Here is a 27,457-nt window from a genome sequence, read left to right as displayed (position 1 = left end):
AAGGTAAGATCAAAACTAGTATGAATGCTATCATCTAAGTCAATTTTCATTTCCTTGTGAACAAATAGTCAATTGTGCAGGGTTACAATAAACTCTAATTTTATTATATAAAGGGAAACCAAAATGCTCAAAATATACTCACATTTATAGCTCTCCAAGATTGCAGGTGATAAACTATCATGGGTGAAATAGCAAAACTGGAACAGATTTCCTAAAATCATTTTCTGTTTTTTGGCAAATGTTTTCAGTCCTGACTTGGTCCATTCCTGGTTTGCTGGATCACCCCCTGTTCACCCATAACATTCTATACTCTCCAGTCTTTGAGAGTTTTAATGAATTTGGCCCTTATTTCCGATGGCAACACTTTGCTCTTGGGGAGATTTCATTTATCTCCCCAAGAGCAAAGTGTTTGAACTGACAAACAGGGTGTTTGAAAACAAATGCCACTGATCGCCATTGTATCTATAGGATTGTGCACTTTTAAATGGTGAACGCTATTCGGTAATCTTTAAATTAAATTAATATTGTGGAGATATTGGTTGTACTTTCTTGTAATTAGGAGGTGTTAAAAAGGTGTTTATCTGATTTGAGAGGATGGTTCTTTGAAATAGAAGGATATACATATTTGGACAGTCTACATGTTGATGGGTCTATATGTTGGTGAAGTTTATAGTAAATTGCAACCTTAATTTTCCTTTAATTTTATTTAGCTGACTCGTCCAGCCCAGGATCTGCTTATGTCAGTCTGTATGAATTGTAACACTCATGGGTCTGAAGACATGGAAGTCATATCAAATTTAATTAAAATTCGACTCAAGCCAAAAGTTCTTCTTAACCATTACATGCTGGCTGTTAGGTAAGATGGATTCAGAGTACAGGATTATACATACTAAGTGCAATGCCCCCTGTCTTATGAATTGTGAACCACTGCTTTTTTTATTGTTTGTTAGGGTCCTCTTTAATTCCAGTAGAATGTGAACGTGAAGACTAGTTACACAAGCTACTTTCACCCAGGGCTCTGTGGAACCTTAGGACTCTTCCTGAGGTTTCCAGGGGTTCCATAGAGCTGGGGGTCTATTGACCTTTCATCTGAAGCCATTGACATGGCACCAATTTTGACTAGCTATGTAAGAATTACATTGGGGTGACAGGAAAACAAGACTGCACACAAAATGTGCATAAAAACTGTTTCTGCTTAAAATTACCAATATTTTAACCAACTACAAACAAAAAATATAAAATGTTACATAAATAAATAACAAAAGGTTTCTTCCACCTACTGAAATCATAATCAAGGCACTGCAGTTAATGTTATGGTATTACAAATTAAAAAGATAGATCAGTTTGTGTAGTTCATTTAGGAACAGCTCCCAGATGAAGTTCTCCTTGCTTCACTGGTGAAGGCATAATCAGTATAGGTTCAGTGGGTCTTTCCACCTGTTTTGGTAATCAGTCCAATTAGTTATAGGTGGAAGGTGTACCCTTCTTAAAAGCACTGTACATTTTAAATTGTTTTAAAAAATTCTACAACTGTACTGTGTTTGTCTTTTAGCACCAAACATCAGAAAATGTATTTTATTGGCTTTTTATATCACTCATTATTGTGCCTTGGTGCTGTGCATTTTAGTAGTGCACCCTAACATTTGATATATTTTCTACTTGTCCTACTGGAATGAGACATACTTGTTGGCATTGTAATAAAAAATTATTTTTGCATGGCTCTTCTGAAATAAGTCTTTGTCATACTGTGACACAAAAAAAGTTCAGTTATAGCAGTTAGAGTTGCAGCTACATTTTTAAAAGGATTTTAAAGTTCTTTTCTCCTTTATGACACAAAGGCTACAGCCCTGTTATTCCCAGGCTTTCTCCTATTCAAGTATCTAAGGCCTAACCCTGCTTTGCTTCAAAGAACGGTTGAGATCTGGCCTGTTTTTGGTATGATCGTGTGTGTTCGTTTTTTTTTGTTCTATAAACTCAATATGGTTATTTTGTATGAGGTAGAAAACTGGAAAGTCCCAAGGAAAACACAATACTAGGAAAATGCACAAACTCCATGCAAATATTTTCCTGACTTAATTTTAAACCTGGGATCCCAGTGCTACTATGTAAAAAAGCTAACCACCATGCTGCTAATTTTAGGAGCCTTTAGTCTTCACAGTAAAGCAGCTGGATAACACAGGGACGTCATGGGGACCAAGAATTAAAAGTGTAGTAGTGGAAGAAATTATATATTGGCAGTTGCTTATAAAAGGAACATGTTCAGAGAAAAGCTTGTGCTGGTTTTAAGAATCCCTTTTTGGAAGTGCTTATTGGCTAGCCATTCTTCTGATCTAGTGGTTTCTGTACTTTGAGTTGCTGACTCAGAACAAATATGCATCTTATGGCTTTTGACCATTGTATGTTGGGCTTGAATTGCCGGCTCACTACCAGTTTACACCAGAAGATCTGTATCGCAGTTACTCTACTATCATTTAAAAAGGAAAGACAATTATACATTTATAACTTGACTGGTTTGTTACAAAAAATCTTAACAAACAGTTAGTTTGTTTATTTACTGGTACTTACTTTTTTAAACTCCTATGACAGCTCTGTCCTTTGTATTGTAGGGAGCTGTTGAACGCACACAGAGATAACCTTGGCACAATGGTCAAATTTGTGATATTTAATGAGCTTTCCAACGCTAGGAACCCAAACAACATGCAGATCCTGTATACGGTATTGCAGCACAGCTCTGAGCTGGCACCAAAGGTAACTTGCTTATTAGTCAAATTAGCGGGATTGTGGAGTAAACAGCTCACAGCATGAAACATCTCTTGCTTTCTTTAGTTCCTAGCTATGGTGTTCCAAGACTTGCTTACCAATAAAGAGGATTATCTGCGTGCATCACGAGCTTTGCTACGGGAGATCATCAAACAGACCAAACATGAAATAAACTTCCAGGCGTTTTGTCTTGGTTTAATGCAAGAGAGGAAGGAGGCACAATACGCCGACATGGAGTTCAAGGTATTGTGTTCAGCCTGTGTCTTATTACTGTTATAAATAATAAACGTCTTGTTCTTGTTTGATGTTGGATCCTTGTATGAAATGAAAGATTAATGAAGTCTTGAAAGGGCTTTTGCTCCTAAACCCAGTAAAACAAAATCCACTTCAGAAGCTGGAAGTGGCAGAAGTTTCAGGTGTGTTTTAAAAGCAGCTAGGATGCTGCCCAAGGACCTAGTATTGCTTTCTCTGCCCTTTATGATACAATGAGCCTTTGGCTAGAGATGCTCATATTGAAAAGGAACATTGCTTTGATTGGATGGCCTTAAAGCTGTAAGAACTGTGATTACCATTCAGCTTGAAAGTCCTGTAACAGAGAGGATTCTGCTTTCCTTCTTACAAAGAACAAGTCACAGGATTAAGAAAGCATTGTAAAATTTAGTATTGGGTCTTAGAATTGGACATTTATGTTTTGCCATGAAAAGGTACTTCTGTTTCACAATATCTCCTAACTTGTGCATGTACAGATTACACCAGGGCCATAGTTAAAACCTTTAACCACTTAAACGGAGCCTTCATATATAAATGAAAGAGGTATACTACTACTACTATAGACTGTCAGGCTGGGAAGGAAAGGGCTACAATATGCAAGACATCTTTCAGCTAGAAAATGTGGATATGATCTGAATTCCTGCAGCTTCTAATGCACCCTCTTAGAGCCCTATAGTAAGAAGTAATTTCTGTACAGGAAGCCTGTACAACTGTGCTAGACTAAAGATAAGGCTGGAAGTCAGCTTTAAATATATCTTGTTTTTTCTGTTTCTAGGAACGTTTTGTTATCCACATCACCGACCTGCTTGCGGTGTCTATGATGCTGGGGATTACTGTTCAAGTAAAGGAAGCCGGAATTGCTTGGGACAAAGGAGAGAAAAAGAGTAAGATCCCAGTCATTTATGTAACGCATAATGTGAGCTTCTCATTTTATTACATACAGTTAGGTCCATAAATATTTGGACAGAGACAACTTTTTTCTAATTTTGGTTCTGTACATTACCACAATTAATTTTGAATGAAACAACTCGGCTTTCAGCTTTAATTCAGTGGGTTGAACAAAAAGATTGCATAAAAATGTGAGGACTTAAAGCCTTTTTTTTGTACACAATCACTTCGTTTCAGGGGCTCAAAAGTAATTGGACATATTAAAAAGCTGAAAATAAAATGTCCATTTCTAATACTTGGTTGAAAACCCTTTGCTAGCAATGACAGCCTGTAGTTGTAAACTCATGGACATCACCAGATGCTGGGTTTCCTCCTTTTTAATGCTCTGCCAGGCCTTTACTGCAGCGGCTTTTAGTTGCTTTTTTTGAAACTATTTACTTTTTTCTTAAATATGTAAATTTTTTTATAGGTTTAGAGGTGCTTCGTTCCTTTCAGAACCAGATTGCTGCCATCCAGCGGGATGCGGTGTGGTGGCTTCATACAGTGGTACCATCCATCAGCAAGCTGTCACCTAAAGATTACGTGCACTGGTAAATCATTTAAAGACAGCACTAAGAGCTGTACTGGTAGCCTATAGTATGGAATTTAGCTTACTTATCACTTTAGTCGCAAGCTTCCTGTGCCCACAGAAATCGGGCTCACTTCAGCTGCTTTAAATTTTGCAGTGTTTTTAATTTTTTGGTAAAGAGACCCTGTCACCAACATAACAAATCCAAAAGGTACAACAAATTAGGCTATTTAGATGCCTAATTGCAGTGTTTTTTTCCTTTTTATATATTGTGTTTTATTCTCTCAATATACTTTTGAACTGAGTAAATATTTCTAAATTCATGGAAAGTCATTTCCCTAGCACAGCCTCCTTATATTTTACTTTATAGACCTCTTCTCTTCTGGGAGTATCAATGCCTGGCCCAACTCCCCCACTTTCCTTTCACTTGTTTACATATTGTAAAATAATAAAACCAGAACTAAACATTACAAATAAAAAATTGTGAGCAGGCAGGTTGTTTATTGCAGAAGGGACATGCATTGTTCTTACTCTCATTTGTGCTGCCATCTTCAATTGTCCTTTTCCAGGTTTGAGTGTTCAGTTCTCTTGATTTGGCAGGCTACAATAACATAACTGTGCATGCACACAAGAGTTAATTTGTTCCCCCCAACCTGGGGTATGCCAGGATACCTGGCATCAACCACTGAGCTTTATAGTTTTTTTGACGTATAGTTCTGCTTTAATGTACCTGTTGGCAGAGAAGTGGAGGGGAATACTATAGTGCAGGGGTGTCAAACTTAATTACACAGTGGGCCAAAATTAAAAAAAAAAGATAAACTCGCGGGCCAAACTTGAAACTGAAATAGCACTGCTACTACAATTCCATGCGTCTGTAAATCAGTCCAAAGCTGGGGCAACGCATAGGCAGAGAAGGCCGCTGGTGTATAGACACGAGTGATGCTGTTTCTATAATTGTCGGCATTTTTTGCGTCTATAAAACAGTCGAATGCAGGGCCACGCAACGGCAGAGAGGCCACTGGCCTTTAGACGCAATTGATGCTGGCAATTGAATGTTCATAAACAGGAGGCTTTTACAGCTAAGTAAAAACCATTGAATATAATAAATGTTCATGTAATCCACAATGTGTATTCTTTTGGGAATACTTTTGCTAATGCTGATGCGGAAACAGGGTCTTTTTAACCTGTGTGAGGACCTGGAAGCTTGTGTGGGAGATGTTTTTGTTACAGGAGAAAACAGAGAGAATATAAATATGATTAATATGATATTAAAAGGTTTGTAGATTTATCATAGTTTATTGAGCCAGCTAGAGGAAGCTTGGTGACACGAACCTGCAGAATTGTAGGCTTAATTTAGTAATATCATTCACTGAATAGTTGGACAGGGATTATATATTTAAACTGCATGTTAAGCATTCAATGTATTCTAGTCATTAAACATGAGAACTGGACCACGGTGCAATGTATGAAGGTGGCCTTGTCTGATGAATTACATTTTCTTTTAGATCATGTGGATGGCTGATACACATGCACGTGACGTTTAGAAGCAGAAATAAGCTCAGATGTAGTATTTATTATAATTTTTATTTGTAACTTAAGACTTCAGCATAAATCTGCGATTTATAGGATTACAATTAACAAAATGTTTATTGTTTCATTTTATGGATTTTTTTTATCATTTCACAGTTTGCACAAAGTCCTATTCACTGAACAGCCGGAAACATATTACAAGTGGGATAACTGGCCACCAGAAAGTGACCGCAAGTATGAATTATATAAAGTATATGTGGCTTTTTATTCCTATTACTAGAATGCAGCTGTAGTGGTTTTAAGAAACAGAGATGGGGAATTGTGGGTGGTTTACTTTAAAACAAATAGTGTACATATTTAGACAGCTGTCCAGATTCAGAATTTTTTATGCAATTGTTTGTGCTACAAGCTGATGTCTTTGTTTTCTCTTTCAAAGTTTCTTTCTTCGGCTCTGCTCAGAAGTGCCACTTCTTGAAGATACATTAATGCGTATCCTTGTCATTGGCCTCTCTCGTGAGCTTCCTCTGGGCCCAGCAGATGCCATGGAGCTTGCCGACCACCTGGTTAAAAGGGCAGCAGCTGTGCAAGCCGATGGTAGGGAGTCTGCATTGCAAGTGTATCTTGACCTGGAGCAGTGACACATCCTATACTATCTTACAAGAACTATTACATGTCAGAATAGATTAGAAATAGGATATTAATGACATTGACATTCTTTTGTGGATGTTGTTTATTTTTGTTTGGGCCTAAATCCCAACTCTTTTGTTGCAGTACTCGCTTTCATTCTAGCTTCAGTCCTCTTGCAGCCCATTGGGTTCTCTTCCCTACTATATTCCTGGGCCCTATTTTGCCTTTGCTTTTTTTCGAGGGTGGTGGGAGCAGACTTTTACATGGTATACCTCTACTGTTTGTCTTGCTGTCATTGACTTTAATTGGCTCGTCTGTGTCACAGCTTTTATGAAACAGTTCATTTTCTAGCTTTACTTTTCATGTATCCATCTCAACAAAAATGTTGTTATAGCAATGTCTTTACATTTTTAATGGTCTGTTTAAAAGGTTGTTTTTTTGAGAGACAGATGATACAAAGCAGTGTCTGGATAACAACAAGTAAAATATATTTTAGTATATGCCTTATCTCCTTTCTGTCAAGTAAAATAAAAGTCAGAATTTTGTCTTCTTTTCTAGATTTAGAGGTTCTCCGAATTGAAAGGATTCAGCTACTTGATGCTGTATTGAACCTCTGCACTTACCACCATCCAGAAAACATTCAGCTTCCTCCAGGGTATGTTTCAGCTTTTATTTTTTTCACTGTATTAGACTGATTAGATTTATTATGTAATTCTGTAGCTTATCAGCAGTCTATATATGTTTCAAAGATAAAGGCAGACAATAGAATGCCAGTATGTTGTAGAAGAGAGCTAAGATAACTTTATTGTTGTGATAATATATGTATATATTTAGCAATTCACACCAAAAGCAGTGGAAGCTAAATCTTAAATGTACAGTTTAAATTCTTGCAGTCTTTACTGCAGATCATTGATGGGAAGGAAGAAGCAGAACAATGGGCATCAGTTGTGCTGCAACACAAGTAGCATACCAATAGGTAGAGTGACCACAGTGACAAAGAGATGGGATCATCAGTAGAAAAATATGGGGAGGAGACTTGCAATTGCTACTGATCTAAAGCAGAGAAAATCAGATTTATATCAGACATGACTGTGCTATGTGGTAGAGTTGCCTAAAACCCCTTTTACACTTGTGGTTGCAAACCATGCAGTAAGCCACTCTGAAGCGCATAGCAAACTGCTTATGATGTTGCAGTTCCTTCTCTAGAAGAGGAAAGGGGAACTCATGACCAGAAACAACACGGCACAACCATGTGCAATAGTTCCCATCCATTCAATCCAACAGGAGTTCCTCAGCAGTTGAGAAACACAAGTCCTTTGAAAGAAACTCCCTTTTTAGTATGTCAACTGAGTGTTTGGCAGAGTTTTACTTTATTTGTGTGTGTGTTCAAAACTTCACTTACTTTGCTTCTGGACCATAGGTATCAGCCCCCTAACCTTGCCATTTCCACACTGTACTGGAAAGCCTGGCCCCTCTTGCTTGTTGTAGCTGCATTTAACCCAGAGAATATCGGTAAGTGTTTTTGATTTGTTTGTATAAATTTGTGTTGCACTGATAAACCAAGACAAGATTGAAAGAGAATTGTTTTAAAATTTCCAGGGTTAGCAGCATGGGAAGAATATCCAACGTTAAAGATGCTAATGGAAATGGTCATGACAAAGTAAGTATGTAGTTTCTTTGAAGAGTTTTATTTAGGGTATAAACAGATATATTGTGTTTATTGCAATGTTGCTGTATCTCATACTTTAATGATGTTCCTTTTTAATCTCCGCAACAACTGACTGCTATTTAGTAGCCCAACAGTACGGGGAATAGTTTTGTTTTTGAGTAATTGATTGTAAGGGAGGTAGAGTAGTAGGAACTGCTAGGCTTAGTTTAATATCTACATTTAGGTAGATCTGAACCTTGTGCCATTTTTGCATGAAATAAAGTACTGTTTCCACCTGTTTTCCCTTCATTATTGCATCTCAATCATGCTGATATCCTCCTTCAGCATTTTCAGCCACTCCCTGTGCACTTGATCCAGGATTGTCAGCACAACGATTGCTTCTGGTTGGCTTACTGATGGGGACACAGTGGACCATGCCTGTGCATGTGACAGGGCAATGACATAGTACAACAATATTTATAAGGAATTTATTAGGGCTTAATATTAGGGCAGTTAGATGTTACTTGTATTATTAGGTATTCATGGGTAAAGTCCAACTGCAGCCAAAACATATTTTTGCTTTTGAATATTGTAACAGCAGTAAAATATTTGAGGTTCTAACCTTACTCAATTTAAGCTTAAAAATGACTAAAATTTAGGTTTTATGTGTTATGTTTTTTAGTGTTGGAAGTTGGTTAAAGTATATTGATGTGGAAAAGATACTTGACATAAACATTTGTAAGATATATGTAAACATAGAACACTATCTGCAAGGAGTTTGTATGTTCTTCCATTGTTTTCAGGGTTTCCCCTGGGCACTTCGGTTTCCTCCCACATCCCAAAAACATGTAGTTAGAATATTGGCTTCTCTACCATGGTAGGGACATTAGATTGTCCCTTTGAGGGACAGTTGGTGTCCATGTCCATGGAATTAATAAAGCACTGCTTCAGTAATGACCTAAATATATGGTAATATTAATACAAAAAAGTAGAATACAATAATTATTACACAATCCCAAATATCTGGTTTAGATAGCAGTGCCTTTCTCAAATGTGAAAAAATGCAAAAATGGTTAGATGGGCAACTATTGGTTATTCTACATATTCTTGAATTTGTGTCCAAAATCTATACCTAGAACAGGACTACATAGTACCTTCCACTCTTTTAATCTCCAGCATGGAGGTTCTCTAGTTTTTGGAGATATCTGGGAACAATTACAATCTGTCAAGGCTGTGTGAGCAGAAAGCCCAGAAAGTCTTCCTTTAGGACCAACAGGTACTTTTTGGCTAATGGGAAGATAGAGTCCTTCTTTTCTAAAGGTGGACATTCATGGTGCTGTTACCTTACTGTAAGTTGTAAGCTGCATTTCATTCACCTTACTGGGAACATGGACAGACTAATATAAGGGCAGTAGGAAGTCTTGTTTTAAAACATGCCGATGTCTAATTTTTTTTTCTCAGCACTTCTAACAAATATGTCAAATTTTCTTTTATTTTCTTCAGTAATTACTCCTATCCACCATGCACAGTGACAGATGAGGAGACAAGGACAGAAATTATTAATAGAGAGTTACAAATTTCTCAGCGCGAGAAGCAGGAAATTTTGGCATTTGAGAGCCACCTGGCTGCAGCCTCCACCAAACAGACTATAACCGAAAGTAACAGCCTGCTTCTGTCCCAGTTAACAAGCCTGGATCCACAGTATGTAACAACACATTGCAGTCTAAAGGTCCATACAATGTTTTTTGTTGCTGCATTATTATTTGTGATCATCACAGATGGAAAGTCTAGTGTATATAGGCGTGTCCCTTGACATCCCTGAGGAGGTTGTTGGGCATCTGCCCGGCCGGATTACCAGTGATCAATAATCTCCAATATTTACTATTTCTGTCCCTTCAAAGGTTCACTGTCAGTGGTCCTTCCTCTCTCTTCTTCATTGAAGAGAACAGGCTGTTCAGTAGAGAGCTGATTTACCTGCCTTTACATTATTTGTCCACCTTAAAAAATTACCAATAATTAACAGAAATTAAAAGTGTTACTTTTAACTGAATTTACAGGCTGATATTCCATCGATCCCATCGATTTTTATTTATTTTGGCAATAAATGTGCTCTATTTAAATTCAAACTTTAAATGTATCCACAGTGACTGAATCAAACATTTAATTGCCCTAATAAAAATTAAGCAGCTGACATCTTTACTAATTGATATTCTATCTGTGTTTTAGGGGTCCTCCTCGCCGCCCTCCACCTAATGCAATAGAGCAAATAAAATCATTAAATCAGTCATTACGATTAGGACATCTGCTATGCCGCAGCCGAAATCCTGACTTCCTTCTGAATATCATCCAGAGACAGGTATGTATAGCTACAATGCTTAGCACAAAACACCTTTCATCATTGTTAGTAAATCTGTCTTTGACAAAATACTTGCTTTAGTTTGTGGGTTTTGGGAATTTTACAGCATTAGAAAAGAAAGAAAGCAAAATTATTTATTAGATAATATATTACAAAGGTTCTGATGTAATCTTTTTTTTGAGATTTTGAGGAATTTGAGTTCTTATATTTAGTTTTATTTTACAGTTTTTCTGAAGGTATTTCAATGTCTGAAGCCACTCTTGGCCCAGCTTCCTGTGACTCCCTTGCTTCACTATTGGTTAGTGAGACTGGAGATGAGTGCAGATGGGCAGAACATTAATTAGAAATTGAAGACTGTAATTGAATAAAACAGGTTCTTGGACTTTGGTGGTCCTAGGCAACTTTTCAAACTTAAGAGGCTTCATATGCAATTACTTTATTTATCAATTTAAAATATTGAATAATTCCTTTTTTTTCTCAGGCATCCTCACAGTCGATGCCATGGTTGGCAGACCTGGTCCAATCTAGTGAAGGCTCTCTGGATGTGTTACCAGTTCAGTGCCTGTGTGAGTTCCTTCTTCATGATGCTGCTGATGAGTCAGGAACAGGTGAAGATGATGAGGAGAATGAGACCAAGGAGCAAAGGGCCAAGAAACAGCAGGTAAGTCTGGCCTGTTTTTTACATTAGATACTCCACTTGAGCAACCTTCTTGTCTATATCACTTTAACAAACAATATTTCATATTTTGTACCACCTGCCACTGTCTTTGTATTTTGCACAGTGTTGATGGATTTGTGGTATAGATATTGTAGGTAAAATTCTTTATTTTGTCAAGTATTCATTGGAAATTCTGTCAAAATGATAAGTATTTTTACACTGAAGTAGTGATTCTAGCGGAGTCTTAGTAGTATCCTTCTATACACTCACTGGCACTGCTGTATACAGACTAAGAATAGGGTCAGTAGTCATAGTAAGTTGATGCTCTATACTTTTCAAAGTTCAGTTAGCCTTGTATGCTTACAGAAGGCAGTAGCATAAGAATGACCTCATGTGTATGCTGTTGCTCTTTCTTTGTCCAGTTACAGGCTGGAGTGGTTCCTGGACCAGTATGTGATGCTTACCTGCAGTGTGGTCTGGATCTGGATCACAAGACTGACTAAACTAATTTACAAATTCCATGGCAGTTATAATAGGTCATCATTGAACTATGTGTATGTGCATTTAATTTGTTTACAAATGTAAACTGTCAGGGGCAGATCATCACGTAAAATTCCTAAAAATTAAATTTGGCGCTAGTATAAAAAACTTCTTCATTTCAAATTAAATGATTTAATGGCAAGGCAGCCTCAGGCTTCAGATGATGTCTGGTACACACTTTAAATCAATAGAAAACAAAAAAGGTGTAGAAGCTTCTCTTTCTCACCATAGGATTTACATATTATGCAGATTGTAATATACATATGCATATACCATGTAGTCATTGGAATTGCTTTAATTGTTTTTACATGGATATTTTTATGGGTAGCTCTATTTTTATTTGCATTTCAAAAGGTAAATTCCAACAGTACAGGCATAGGAAACAACAATATGAAAATAGAGCTATTGAACATCCAATAAGGACCATAGTAAGAAACACATATGATATAAAACAATAATAATATGAGGGGTTAGGGAGCTAGAGGTGGGCAAACGGGGTAGAGATACCTGAGAATCATAGTCTAAAGGACAACCATGGAATCAAAGACGTATATGGATATTTTTAAACATGAATATAATTTTTTACAGAGGCAGCAAAAACAGAGGCAACTTCTCAGACGACTTCAGGATTTGCTCCTGGGCCCAAAAGCAGATGAGCAAACAACCTGTGAGGTGTTGGACTATTTCCTTCGACGTCTAAGCTCACCCCAGGTTTCTTCCCGAGTCCTGGCCATGAAGGTGAGTATCATATACAATTTTCCATCTTGAGCTAAAAAGGCATTAGCATATACCTAACTACATCAATTCACATATTGGTATCATTTTGTTTTCCCCAGGGCCTCTCCATGGTTTTGACAGCTGGAGCTCTGCAGGATGGAGAGGAGAAGGACCAGCCTATGGATGAAGACTCTACAGACTCTGAATTGATTCCTGGCTATCAGTGGCTACTTAGAGATTTACCAAAACTTCCACTGTTTGATAGTGTTAAGGGAACTACTGCTACAGCTTTACAGCAGGTGTGAGACCAAAGTGAACTGTATGCATTTGTTTTTGATTTAGTGTCACTAGCCCTGATTCAAAAGTGTACCATAGATAGGCCAACTCCCTATTGGTCTATGGTACATCAAAAATAACTTTTCATGGACCTTTTGTTTGTTTACAAAAATGGGTTTTGCTTTGTTCCAGTAGTGCATTTGGAGGCTAAAACACCAGAGAATGAATATTTCTAATTTTCAAACAATGTGTGTCATTTTCTGAGCCCCCTGTTGTAGTAGTCTTCTCAGTATCAGCTGCAGAATTGTTATAACGCACTTTGTGTCAGTGTGTTGTCTAATATTTTTAATTTTGTTTTTCCTACAGGCTATTCATATGGAAACTGACTTACGGACCATCAGTGCTTATCTAGTGTACCTTTCCCAACATGCACCGGTAGAAGATCAAGGCCAGCACAATGAACTTGCCCTGGTAAGTGTCAAGTAGTTTTACAGTAAAAATTTTGCCTTCAACATTGTTACATTTGAGTACTAGCTGTGAACACTTTGGTGACAACAGGCCATTGTTGGCACAGTAAGTGTTAAATAATGAGAATTTATGTCCCTGTTTAAAGTCCATTAAACAAGCAAAGTTCTAATAGCTATCAATTTGTTAGGTTAATAGATAAGTTTGGGTTTAGTTGGACATGTGCTTTGCCCCTAAAGTGTTTGCCTAATGTTTCCCTCCTCAGAAGCATATATTTTACCTTGCTTCCACACTGCTCTGTTCAGCTCCCCGAAATAAAGAAAATACTCTGTATTTTTTGGTTTGGAGTAGTGTGTGATTCACTGTCCTTTTTCTTATGTGCCAGTACTGGTGTTCAGCCCAGCACTGTCATGCCTGGGGTAGGAAAAGAGTCCTCATTGGCTTGGAACATAACATAAATCTTCTATTGTTCACTCTAAACTGCTAAACTGAGTCTGTTTATGGCAAAACAGAAGTACTTTTATCTTTGTGGAAGCAAATGCATGTGTGTATATATGAGGGTGAGTAGTTGAAGTTCAGTAACCCATGGCAAACACTCAAAATTCACACTACTGCTGTCATACCACTGTCCTTTAGTTAAAACCTTGGAATGCAAATACACTAAACCTACTTGCAGATCTAATGTTCTGTATCCTAATATACATATCTGTATTGTCTAGGTTTGCATCAAGTCTCCTGTTAGCATAGACAAATAACAAATTTGTTTTTTGTTTTGTAGGACGTAGCTCGCCTCACAGTGGAACGTTCTACCATAATGAATCATCTCTTCTCCAAGCTTTCCTACTGCCATGAGTCCAATGCTGTCCTATCTGCTCTGCTCTCTATCTTCTCACGCTATGTCAGGAGAATGCGCAAGAGCAAAGAGGGGGATGAAGTGTACAGCTGGGTATGTTAGTTATTATGTGTTGTATCTATTTTGCCTTGTTGGTTGTATCATTAGAAGTGCCTGCCAATATACAGGCACTAACAGTACCTGAACGCCAGGAGAAAAGTCCCTTGCAGTCTGGCCTTCATAGTACTGTAAGGAATAAATGATCACTGGAGAGAACAGATGAAGCAGCAATACCTGACCATTTTCCACTCTTCCTGACATCTGGCTAGATTGTCCAGGTTATAGGCTGGCCCTTGGTGTCCTCACCGACAATGTGATATTGCATGCCCTGCTTTATAAGTAACAACCTCAAAAGAGGAACAAACAGAGGTATCTTTTGGTGACCAGTTGTGCAGCTGGTAGGAAGCCAGTGAGAGTGATAAATAAGGAATGTATGGTTACTTTTTTATTTTCATGCTAGACAAAAGAAGCAGTTAACCCTAACAGCGCGGGAGGCACTTTACTGCAAGGGTTTCCCCAGAGTACACTGTAATTACCTTTCCAGTGGCCAGTGTGTTGAAGATTTACTGCTTTGCTGCTTACCTGGCTGCAGCACATATTAAAATCATCAGGAAATGTAATACCCTTTTCGCTCTCTCCCCCATTTTCTCTTTTCTTCCCTGGCTAGTACCTTTTATAATAATATACAAGCCAGTGGGTGGAACCGTGGACACATGGTGGGGTAGCAGGTCAAATATACACTCAGAAGAATGGAACAGCTGCATTAAAAAAAGGCAGAGCCATTTTGTTTTTGTTTTTTTATTTTAATTTGTAACTTCAATATTTATTCCTATTTATGATTATTTTATGATGAATTCTGTGTCTGTTGGATAAGTGTTTTTATAGTCTTTATTACAGAGTTGTGTGCCTGGGCTGAGTGGCAGAATATTGTTAAAAATAGTTTTTTTTAGATGGAAAAGCAAAATTACAAAAGTGCATGACATCTAAGATTCTTTAACCCTCTTAGCGACATTACCGAGTGTGACTCGGGGTGGATTTACCATGCAAAAAGTGTTAATCCCGAGTCACACTCAGGGTCGCTAAAAACATAAAAAAAAACCTCTTACCTTGTTCTGTTGTAGTCCCCCGGCATCCTGCTGGTCCCTGCAGGTCTTTGGGACACGTCTTCTTTTTCCAATCTTCAGCAGGCGACTGCAGAGATGATCTCCGGGGTTTCCCGGTGATATTGGTGCATGCGTCGGTTCTTGCGGGAGGAACGGCTGGAAATTCAAATAGTTTTGTATTGAGTCCATTACAAAGAAATCTTTATATAATTTTTATATAATGTATATTTTTTACATGCTACTGTATAGTTATATTACATGTTTCACTATTTTTTTATTTTTAATAGATTTCTGTGTTTTTTATTTAAAGTTTATTATTACATTTAATAAATATTGGACATATTTCGGTAAGTTATGCCTAAGAATTATAGGTCTACATTGTAAAATAAATTTCCATGCAAAAAATTGTAACGCTTTTTGCGTGGAAATTCGGACATAATTAGAGCGCTAGGGGGGTCAAATAGCCAATCTGGCAATCCTGGCAAGAAGCAGTCACATTTCTCATTTCTCACATTTCAAATTTCTATTCCTCTTAGACACAGTGTGGTTTAATGATCATGACATCAGTGTTATCTTTTCTTACAGTCTGAGTCTCAGGATCAAGTTTTCTTGCGTTGGGTTACTGGAGAGACTGCAACAATGCACATCCTGGTTGTTCATGCCATAGTCATTCTTCTAACACTTGGACCTCCTCGAGGTAAAATTTGCTGTTAAAGTACAACTATAAGATAGTATTAACTGCTACCAAGTCCAGCTAGTATGACGTGCTTTACTCATAAAGTTACCTTCCTTTATCCCCCCTGACTGAGCCAATTCTCCTAACCTAAATTGTGTTTTACTTGCTTCCCGCTATTACGGCACATTGTATTTTTATTAGAAATCTGTAGTTATACATTTGGTTTGTATCAAAGATTTATGTTTAGATTTCATGACAGGTCACAATGACTTCTTCCTGTTGCTGGACATCTGGTTTCCTGAAAAGAAGCCTCTTCCAACTGCATTTCTGGTGGACACTTCAGAAGAAGCTCTTCTGCTCCCCGATTGGCTGAAACTTCGAATGATTCGCTCTGAAGTCCCACGTCTTGTTGATGCTGGTAGGTTGCTGCCTTTTCTGGTAACAGAAAAATTTGTGTGTTTAGACTAGGTCTTTACATTTAAACATTTAGGTGACAGAATCATACCTGTGAGGTGGCAGCTGGGTTACACCATCATTATATATTGCTAATTTACTCATGTATTTTAGGCTAGGCTCCAACTCTTGAATACATATATTTCACAACAGCTACAAAGGATATAAATTCATTTTGTGTGCACCAAATGCCTTTGCAAACTTCAGTTTTGCATTGCATATGTAGCAGTTACATCATCACTGGGTTGTACTGCAGAGTTGTGGGAGGTGCTCATCAGGTTTATCCAGGACAAAAAACTACAGCGGATGAATAAAAAAAAAACATTCATCCTAGCACAGAAAAAAAGAGAATGATTGACCTGTCTTTATGAAAAGAAACCTCTGTAGAGGGACAAAATGAATGTGTAGAAGAAATATATTTAGAACTTAGAGATTTACGTTCTTCTTCTGATTAAGACAATCATTTTCTAGCTTGAATTTCAGGTTGACATTTTTTTAAGTTACTTGCATGGATGACATGTGGAATATGTTGGGCTTTATAATTAGATGATTTCTGTTAACTTTGTGATTGTACTGGGCCATATGTGAGGAATAATGAGTGGTGGTGGGAGAGCTTTTCTCTAAATTATTCAGCTATGTGTGTATTTAAGCACCTATTTTACACCACTGGCTAATCACTGCATAGAGACAGAGTTAGAAAAGTAGATCGATAAGACAAGTAGAAATGTATATCATCAGATTAGAGACCCAACCATTGGCTGTAGTAATCATAAATATTAGTAGCAGTTAAAATGTATCAGACCTATAAATGCTTATTTTTTATAGTCCTGAAAATAATAAATATACAATATCCAGAAACACCAAATCTACGCACACATGTCATATAATTTTAATTGGAAAACTAACGATTGTTAACTATTATTTTGAGCGATCGTGTAGTGCACATACTGTACAATGCGATCATTCAAAGATAATTGACCAATAATGAACAGACACTAGATGCGATGGTTTCAAAGATGCAAGAAATTACATTTACAGGAGGAAATGACGTACAGGAAATCACGGCTCTTAAGTGATACAAAAAGAACATGCTCACGAACAATTGGTCATTTTGCCTGCGAACGTTCATCCGGAACACTGTTCACTTACCTCTCTCTGCAATATGCCTTTCAACATGTTCTCGCGTAAAAAGAAAGCAGCCCTTGCTATAATGTATTTGCTAAATGAGGAGCAAGTTGGTGTGCATTCATTTGTGGTGCATGCGCAATTCAATCCATGATCAGTACATGACTGTACACACCAGGGCGGTTGTTCGTTTCCAAAGACATCCCTCCTTCATCGGCATCGTTGGCCTGTCATTAATCGTTCGTTTCCATTGACAATTATGTGACATGTATGTAGCCTTAGGGCTTTATTTAATAAACCAAGAATCTGACATTCCCTCAAACATTTACTGGCTGGACATTTCTAGGCCGATATGTTTCAATGGCAGTACATAATCCGCTCAAGGAAATATTTGAGGCACTGTCCAATTCCCTGTTTTATAAATATAGACCTTCATGTTAGGCTGATATAAAATGTTAGTCAGTCTTGTATTTGCTGCCTACCTTGGTTCTACCACAGTGGGGGGAAATTATTTCTTTATAAAATTTCTTTTTCTAAGAGCACATGCAATATGCAGTAAAAAATATATAGAGTAATCCCGAGTTAAGGACATCTGACATTGCGACGCCTCCTAGATCAGCGGTCGCCAACCGGTGGTCTGCAAGAACATTTTGGGGGTCCGCGGCTCTGGCTGGTGCACCCCCGTGCGGGGTCAGAAGAAGGACCCCGCTGGGGGGACGCACTGGCCAGAGCCACAGACCACTTCCCTGAGCAGTTCTCAGGCTCAGGGCAGTGGATGGGCTGTGTCCCTGAACATAACCTGCCCACTCTCCTATCGCAGGCTTCGATCAGCGATGGGAGAGTGGGCGGGGTTATGGCATAGTGACATCACTCTGGAGGAGGTTTCTCCCCCTTTGAGTGACACCCAGCTCCCCGCGCATGCGCGGTCAAGAGCCGATGATTTTAGTGATCTGCGGAACTGAAAAGGTTGGTGACCACTGTAGGGCAGAGGCTTGATGTGGGGGAAGGAGGCGGTTTCCATGACTTGCAAAGAAAACTTTTGCTAAACAAAGCTGATGTTGTGGGTGTAACACCTTGTAACTCTTTAAAGACCAAGACAAACTCTGCAGCGGTTTCTGTTTGCACATCAAAGCACAGCTTGCTCCAGAAGTTAATGAATGTCTAGGCTCCATAAAGTTTTTTTTATTTTTTTTTTTTGCTTTGTTTTAACTTAACTCACAGTGAGCATTTTATACAGTAACTGACACAATGCTGCCTAATAGTATGTGGAGACAAACATCTGTCCTAATTGCAGTAATTAAAACAATGTACCTGTTCCGACTTACATACAAATACAACTTAAGAACCTACCTACAGTCCCTATTTTGTATGTAAACTGGGGACTACCTGTATACTGTATGTGTATATATATTTGTAATTATACTTCATGTTTTATTAAACATAAACCATACTTTTGTTTGTGACACTTTTATTTTCAGCTCTGCAAGATTTGGAGCCCCAACAGCTACTCCTGTTTGTTCAATCTTTTGGCATTCCAGTGTCCAGTATGAGCAAATTACTACAGTACCTGGATCAGGCTGTTTCCCATGAGCCTCAGGCCTTAGAACAAAATATAATGGATAAAAGTAAGTACTAGTCTCATTGCTGATTTCACTCTATTAATATGTGAGTTTTTTTGTATATTAGTTATTGGGATTTTAAACCATTCAGATATTTATTGGCTAGCACTATGTCTCTATTTTAAAACAAATTGCTTCTCCCTTTTTGACAGATTACATGGCACATCTAGTGGAGGTTCAGCATGAAAGAGGTGCCACAGGTGGGCAGACTTTCCACAGCCTGCTGACAGCCTCAATACCACCCAGACAAGGTAAATATTAGCATAATCTGTGGTAATTCTGTTTCAATATTTTTATTCATTTTCAAAATACAATGAAAAATCCGGCAACCTTCGGACCTGAGGAGTGCCAGTTTTTCGAAATTTACAGATTTTTGAACATTATACTCACTTCCACACACAAGCCAGCCTTCCTCTTGCAGCACCCGCAGACATCTGGCACAGTTCCATGGAGCAGGCAGCTGGGACGTCTCAATGTGTATTTAGTGTAGCAAGCAAGACCTAACAGCTGTTTCTGCAGAACAGCGCCATCAAAACATAAGTGGCCAAACAGTGTACTACAGTTCCCGTATTGAAAATGCGATCGGAAATTAATGCCGGAAAACTGAAGGACCTGGATTATTGATGGCCGGATTTTCAATTGTCAACTGTAGATAAGAAAGAATAAACATAATTGCCTAGTACAGGGGTGCCCAACAGGTGGATCGCGATCTACCGGTAGATCGCAAAAGCAAGGCGAGTTGATCGCTCATTGAACATATATAGGCAAGGGCACTATGTCCTCAATTTATAATCAGTTTTAATTCTATTAGAAACACTTTCCTAATTTCTCCCTGTTCAACTTCTAGGAGCAAAGAAAAATAGCTATTAATTATGAGTATAGGGAGAATGTGACTTCCTGTCCTTTCAAAAATGACAAATGCTGTGTTTGGTTATTATAAATCAAGAAGGTACACAGGATCCATGGCAGAAAAAAATCCTTTTTTGGGGTTGCTTGTTATCTTATTAGAGAGTAGCTTGCTGTTTTTTTACCTTGTTTCTGATCGTTTTGAATTTTCTCCACACTCTGTAGCTTAAATGCAGCAAAGCTTTTACATGTAAAGGTGTTTTACATGTTATTGGTTTTACGTCTTGTAGCTGAAGTACATTTTAGACCGCTTTGCATGGATATTATAATAAGCGTCAGGTCCTTTAACTTTACAGACATTGCTGATGTGGTGAAAAGGAAACCAAGCAGTGAAACGCCACAAGGGCAGGTACGACCAAGGGGTCTCACCCAGATCCCAGTGTTGGGTCCAGAGGATGACTTAGCTGGAATGTTCTTGCAGGTAATATGTTACTTCATTGTTCTGTTTATTTGCTGTATAGATTTTTCCTCAAATTAACAATAAAAAGATCATTAAACATGCATTGGCCTAATTAAAGATTGCAGGAGCTGAAGATCTAATCTTAAATTGGATGGAATTTATTTGATGTTATTTAATTTATGTCTAGGTATTATGTCATTTTAGAATTTTATTTTACCTAAATCTCCAGAGACAGAAGTCGCCACAGTTTATAGCACTTATGACTTGCAGTTCTGGATCCTGGATCGGTTGTGATTGACAGATGGTCTGTAACTAAGTAAAGCTGTAGATGTAGTGACAGGGTAAGGTGTTGAAACCTAAACCTAGTCTAGATGCAAAGAGGCGAGGTCAGTCTGGTCTTGTAGACAGGCACTTTACACAGACTTTGCATGCTATTCTCATGTATGTTTAGCTTGCCAGTAGTTGCTGTGTTCTAATAAGTTAATTAGTTTTTTCCCAAATATGTACTGTTTGTGCTTTTGAGTTCTGTAGATGGATATAGCCACTCTGTTAAGTGCTGTAACATATGGATACAATATAAATATGAAAATGAAATATCGATGACTTAGACATAGAATTGTTTTCTACATCCTACATCTACATCCAGCCAAAATAGTTTATGGTATTATCGTTTATGACATCCAACCAGATAATCAGAGTTATATGTTATTGATTTAATTCTGAATTGACAGGTTGTAACCCTTTTTCTAGTAGACATTCCAATATTTCAATTTGTACTGTAAATCAATCATAGGTCATTATATAGTGTATTGTCTTTCAGCTTTTCCCTCTAAATCCAGACCCTCGTTGGCAGAACTTCAATCCGAGACCTATATCTCTGGCCCTACAGCAAGCTCTGGGCCAGGAGTTGGCTCGCATTCGACAGGGAAACACTCGGGAATTGACAGGAATTGCAGTGAGGCTTCTTCAGGCAGTGGCGGCTCTGCTTAGCTCACCTCACAGTGGAGCCCTGGTGTTAGCTATGCAGAGGAATCATTTTATATCGTGCCCACTTATGAGACAACTCTACCAGTACCAGGTGAGAGGGTCACAATATGTTTCCAACATATAAAGAAAAATCTCTTTATAGGTCTTATACCCTGGTTTATTTAATTCAATGGGTTATTTGTTTTTTTATCTTTGAATGCAATTTTTTAAACTTCTAGCACAAGTGACTGGCTTCCAATGTAATTATACTTGGGCACATATTCCTACCCTGCCTTTTTTTCAACTTTTCCCCAACCAAGTTTCTACTTGACTAAAATTAAAAGTCATGGGCCACTTTTTTTATTTCTGCTGATGTCTCCTGCACACTGGATCATTATACATTTCTATGAGACTATCTGCTGGGTCCTCATGGATATCTATGAGGACCTAGTGTTCAGATGTAGATAAAAAAAGGTTGATGAGGCGTGGCTTTAGGTTAAAAGAGTAAGTGCACTTTTTTCCAAATTTGTAGTGTAACGCTTGCCTTTAGTGCTATTGGACGCTTAAACAGTATACCTTGTAGGAATAAAGGCTCACTTCTGTATGTGTCACATATTTCTTTGTGTACAAATAGCCAAAAGAGTGATTTTGTTTTAGTTAGGATTGAGTCAGGAAAACTTAGAATTTTAGTGTCTGGGGGGAAAATCCCATTTTGATTAACTTGGAGGCCATTGTGACCGGTAAACAAATTTTAGGATTAGTGTAACATTTTTACAGTGACGTATAAAACGACACAGTGTGGATCAATTTGCAATATCTTCACCCGGACAACTATTGTCCAAGTCGTGTTTCATTTTTAGTGATAGATAACCAAAATTGTTCAGAATGCACGTCAAACACAGGTCATAGTCAGGTCAAACTACCATGACAGTTCAAAGATGTTTTACCATTTTCTCCCGCAGATCAAGCATACCTCAATAGGACATACTGTGTCTAAAGAAAGAAAATCTCAAAGCAGGTCCAAGGCAGCCTCTGAACTGCCATGTGCACTGTTAGGTAAAAGTCAGGAGGATTTAGATGATGCCTGTTGACACTTATCTTAAATTAAAACACTGCAGAAAAAAAATGATTGTATGTTTGATTTTAGATTTATTAATATTAATGACCATTCTAATAGGCTTTCCCTTGGGAACTGTTACATTTGTTGGTTTGGTTTCGTTTTAAGGTTTATATACCGGTATATATTTTTTTAATGTAATTTAATAAACAGATCTTGCATTACATTGTAATAGATATACTAACAGAGCTATCCACTAGGGGGCATAACAAAAACGAAATTATTTGTGAAGGTAAATGAGAAACATTGTTAGCAAAGCAGTCCATAATAAAGAATTATAATTCTGTGTTCTGTCCACAGCGTTGTGTCCCCCAGGATACTGCTTTTTCATCACTCTTCTTTAAAGTGCTCATGCAGATGTTGCAGTGGCTGGACAACCCAGGAGTTGAGGAGGGTCCACTGCGAGCACTGCTGAAATCCTTTGCTGCACAGTACTCATCCAAGCATCGGATCAGTGATGGTAAGTCAGTCACATAAACACTGTTCAGGGCTGTCTGCAAGATTCAATTGAATGCAAGAAAAAATAGTTATTGATTTACTGAATATCACATGTAATGTTTTGAAGTATGTGCTATTCTTGAAACTTGACAATGCCACATTGTATTATACTTCTTTGCTTGGTTGTTACTGTATTCTGACTAAGAGAGAATCAATCACTGTCTAGACACCGTCATTCTATGTAATGATATGTCTTTCACAGTACGCGGTGGGTTTTTGCACTTAGCAGAAGCTTTGGCATTCCGACAAGAACCAGATGTGATCAACTCCACCCTGTGTGCCATTATTACAACGCTTAAATCCGGGGATAAATGCAATGTGGAACCTGAACTCATCAGCAAAGGTGAGAAGGTGCAATATCTGATCTATGATCGTGTATCTGTGGCTTCTCTAGATTTTCCACTGGAACGGAGATTCAAACTGTGCCCTACTGCAAAAACAAGCATTCTTCTAGTTCACACAAGGAAAATAAATATCTGGCAAACTCATTAGGGATTTTTGCACTTGCTAATATTGGAAATTGTAAAAAGTGACATGACTATGGAATATGTTAACCTAAAGATACATATTTATTTTACAACCTTTCTACTGTAACCCCTTTTGTGGAATTATGATGCTATACTTTTTTCTTCTTTTTCTATTCCTAGTTCTTCAAGGTTTGATTGAAGCAAAATCTCCTTACCTTGAAGAGTTCCTGACTGTCCTGCTCTCAGTCACTGTAGAAACCACATCAAGGTTTCCAGGCACTGGCCCAGCTGCTGTTGTGACTTCTCTACTACTGCAGGAAAGGGAAGAGACCCCAATAAAAAAAGAAGTTGGCAGGTAGATCTAAATAGCGCTAATTTCTTCAGTTGTCTAGGCTTGTTTACATATTTATGTTGTGGTAACATCAGCATTATTGCTCTGTAATTCTGTGTTTAATACAAACTTCAGGTAAGTAGTTAAAATGATATCTGTGAACTGCTTTACCTGCCAAGGTATGTGTCATTGTTTTAACACTGATACCATGGACATAGAGATCTCACCACTGCATTCACAGCAATACAACTTAGTCATTCATCTGCCCCATCTTTGATTGGATAATAAATAAAGAATCAGCTCACTGATGAGATTCCCCCTCTTATGCATAATCTCTCTGTGTTGTATTTACATCAGTGTGTAATGCAGAGTAAAGCAAGTCTTCCATTTGCAGAATGTTGAGAAGTTCAAATCTCACAAGAAGATAATTGCGTACTGCTTTGTCTTTTTTATGAGATTTGGTAAAAAATGTAATCTCAATTTCTACATTGTACTCAACATTCATATATTAGTTAATAATATATCTTCAATCCTTTGTTAATTTTTTTTACTGCTAAAACAGTTTGCAAATCAGGAATTGCAATGTTTTGTTGTATTAATTAATTAATTTATATCATTTGTATAGAATGTGGTTGTATTGTTAACTTATCTCTACAGCACCGAAGCAGCTCGTGCGAACCCATCTTCCGGTCTGCTCATTGATTGGCTGGACTTGTTAGATCCAGAAGTTATTAGTACCTGTCCAGACCTTCAGCAGAAATTGTTATTCTCATGGAACAAGGTATGTGGTCCTTTCACAATTGACATAAACTGTGGGGTACACACAGTGAACCTGTGAATGCTACATTGTAAAATTGTTCTTTTAGAGAAAAGAAATCTGATCTAAAAAAACAGAAAAACAAAACATTTTATCTCTATTCATTTACTGGGAATCATAGCAAGCCTCTGGGTATTATATTTCCTTTAGGTATACGCTAAGCACAGAATTAATTATTAAGGAATCTGCTTCCTAATCTGTGAAGTAGATTCTTTTTTCTTCCTGCATCACCAGATCTCGAACTGTGCAGGTTTGAAATTTGGTGACGTAATCAGTATACTTCCAGCGCTGTCCTTGATTCAGTCCCGTGCTGTCCTGGAATCTTTCTTTGTCACAGGGCGGAGGAAGCAACGGGCTTTGCCATCTTTTTTCCTCTTCTGGCTACGTCACCTAGTCTTGCACTGCGCAGGTGCGAAATTCAGGTGGCGTACCCTGCTGTTAATGGGAAAAAAAGTGCCAAAAGTAATTTAGGAAAAAAAAAGATATTTTTTACATCATATAAAAGGGTTCTATTCCCTTTTATAGAAAGTAAAAACTGGTGACAGGTCCTCTTTAAGTTAATTAGTTAAACACAAGAATCGACTGGATATGAGATGTCATTGATAATTTTAACTGTTGGTATTTCTGCTGCTTATATTGTTTACTTTCTCTGCCCCCAGGTAAAAGGTTCAACTGGTCCCCAGCCACTTTCTTTCCGACCCTATCTTCTGGCTCTTCTAACTCATCAATCAAACTGGAGTACATTGCATCAGTGCATTAGTATATTACTCAGCAAACATCGAGAACAAAGGTGAATATCCTGTAATCTCTGCTTGTTGCTGGTATTATTTAATGTCATTTAATATCTGCCTTTTGATTCTATAATGCGTAATATCTATATTTCCTGTTGAACATACCCTCTTCAGCTTGTCTGCATAACACTTCAAAATGTCTATGCAGTTTCTTTGCAGGTAACATCCTCTATATCACTTCAGGAATATGTGGCTTCCTGTGTCCATAAAGTTTGGCAGCACTGTTCTGTAGTAATCCCCTTCACCCCTTCCCCAGCAGCTACATATAACAATATAAAGGAAAACATGGGGTAGCTGGGCATTTAAATATTTGAGTTATCTGTGTGTGTTCCGCTTTCTTATACATGCAGTTAGCGGCTGGGTTCTCTTTAAAACAGTTTAATCCAAAATCTAGCCTAATTGAGTTTGTGTATATTGTGATGCCTTGTTTATTAACAGTTTGTCATTTACAATATGCTTTGTAGTTTATATATGCAGCACTAGCTGTTCATAGTGTGATTAAGCATATGTATGAGATCCGTATAATCTAAAAAGATTTTATTTGATATCATTGCTAGGTTTGACCCCTCTGCTTCACTAGATTTCTTATGGGCTTGTGTTCACATTCCTCGTATATGGCAAGGAAGAGACCAGCGCACCCCCCAGGTACAGTATTATTTACTGGCTTTTTATGTCCAAGATTCCCTGTGACTTATGTTAAAAACGTTTTGTTATCATGTTCTATCCAGAAAGGGCGTGAAGAATTTGTACTGCATCTAAAGGCTTCAGAGCTCATCTGCCTTGTGGATCTTATTATCACCGAGGCTGAAACTAGAAGTCAGGCGCCCGATGAGGCCTGCTTTCCACTGATCCAGTCTCGCCTGCCCTTACTAATTAACTGTTGCCATGGAAACCAGGAGAACATCAGAAAAGTGACGGAGCATTTAACTAACTGTGTAAAGCGCTGGGGAAACAGGTAAGTCTGAAGAATGCTAAAAAAGTTCTACACGCTACTGCTGCCAGGCTGCTCTTTATACCTGTTTTGTTTGTTGTCTTCTGACTCTCTGCCGCTTTATTATGTATCGCATGGCTTTATTTGGAGTCTCGAGTTAAACAAACACATTTGTTGCTTGATCCTCTCGAGAGGACTTTTAGACTGCAAGTGCACGAATTGAAAGGTCAGAATAAATCCTCTAATGCAGCTTTTATCTCTCTAGCTCTTTGGGGAAGCATTGCCGAGACTTTCTCCTGCAGTTGTATTTGCAGCTTCCAGAACTGATTACTCCTGTTCCAGAAATCTTGCTGACCAGCGAGGGAGCCACAGACAGCAGTACTTGTAAGGTAAGGGATCCCATTTTTTTTTCATATCTAGGAAACCTAATGCATACTTGTAGTTTAGTAGTCAATATACAGGAACATCTTTGTTGTGAGGAAAAACTGTACTAAATCTTTGTAAATGTTACTCATATGTGCATTACAAAATTGCAGGGTCCCATCCTCATACTTGGGAGCATTTTTATTTTATTTTTTAACAAATCGCTCCATTTTAAATCTCCTTGGTATGAGGATGGGACCCTGCATTGTAACTTAAAATACAGGACCACTCTCTAATGATGTTTGGTGAGCTGTGAGCTTAAAAAAAGAGGCAACATCTAGGGAATAGTACAACTATACATGGGAAGCCAGTTATAATAAGGACAAAGGCAAGTATTTTAAATGAGGGTTATATATATATAATATTTTTTTTCTTTTTTGAAAGCCTTTGACTAGTGACAGACCGACAATATAGTGGCAAGCAATAGAACCTGACCACCCAGTTCTGCTACTCATGTTTCATCTGGTTTCTTTTATTACATTTTACATTTGAAGGAATCAGTTATTTAAGGTGAAATTTACTAAAACTGGACAGAGCAATGATTCCTTATTAGTGGTTCAGAGGGCTGACTACACATCACTAGTGAAAAGGTTGTCTTTTTACTTTGCTGACTTTATTTTTATTGATTAACATTTTCAT

General features: G+C 37.9%; 1 protein-coding gene across 1 annotated transcript in view; it reads left to right on the top strand.

The window, feature by feature from the left end:
• The window catches only part of INTS1 (integrator complex subunit 1), a gene marked incomplete at its 5' end in the record, with an annotated part of 48,790 nt that overhangs the window by 4,606 nt on the left and 16,727 nt on the right, over positions 1-27,457 (top strand). Inside the window, 31 exon segments of the mRNA XM_072417755.1 lie at positions 711-856; positions 2,607-2,748; positions 2,827-3,003; positions 3,806-3,914; positions 4,388-4,508; positions 6,173-6,250; positions 6,453-6,610; positions 7,202-7,298; positions 8,064-8,155; positions 8,243-8,303; positions 9,795-9,992; positions 10,518-10,647; positions 11,129-11,308; positions 12,434-12,583; positions 12,682-12,861; positions 13,205-13,309; positions 14,082-14,249; positions 15,884-15,995; positions 16,234-16,392; positions 19,031-19,177; positions 19,324-19,422; positions 20,374-20,498; positions 21,298-21,555; positions 22,861-23,020; positions 23,261-23,401; positions 23,706-23,880; positions 24,514-24,637; positions 25,333-25,463; positions 26,022-26,109; positions 26,193-26,419; positions 26,661-26,784. Coding sequence (XP_072273856.1) covers positions 711-856; positions 2,607-2,748; positions 2,827-3,003; positions 3,806-3,914; positions 4,388-4,508; positions 6,173-6,250; positions 6,453-6,610; positions 7,202-7,298; positions 8,064-8,155; positions 8,243-8,303; positions 9,795-9,992; positions 10,518-10,647; positions 11,129-11,308; positions 12,434-12,583; positions 12,682-12,861; positions 13,205-13,309; positions 14,082-14,249; positions 15,884-15,995; positions 16,234-16,392; positions 19,031-19,177; positions 19,324-19,422; positions 20,374-20,498; positions 21,298-21,555; positions 22,861-23,020; positions 23,261-23,401; positions 23,706-23,880; positions 24,514-24,637; positions 25,333-25,463; positions 26,022-26,109; positions 26,193-26,419; positions 26,661-26,784 — 4,362 coding nt within the window.

This window comes from Pyxicephalus adspersus, chromosome 7 (assembly GCF_032062135.1).
Source record: "Pyxicephalus adspersus chromosome 7, UCB_Pads_2.0, whole genome shotgun sequence".
Lineage (NCBI taxonomy): Eukaryota > Metazoa > Chordata > Amphibia > Anura > Pyxicephalidae > Pyxicephalus > Pyxicephalus adspersus.
Note: the sequence above shows the minus strand (reverse complement) of the source record. Positions and strands in the feature narration are given on the sequence as shown.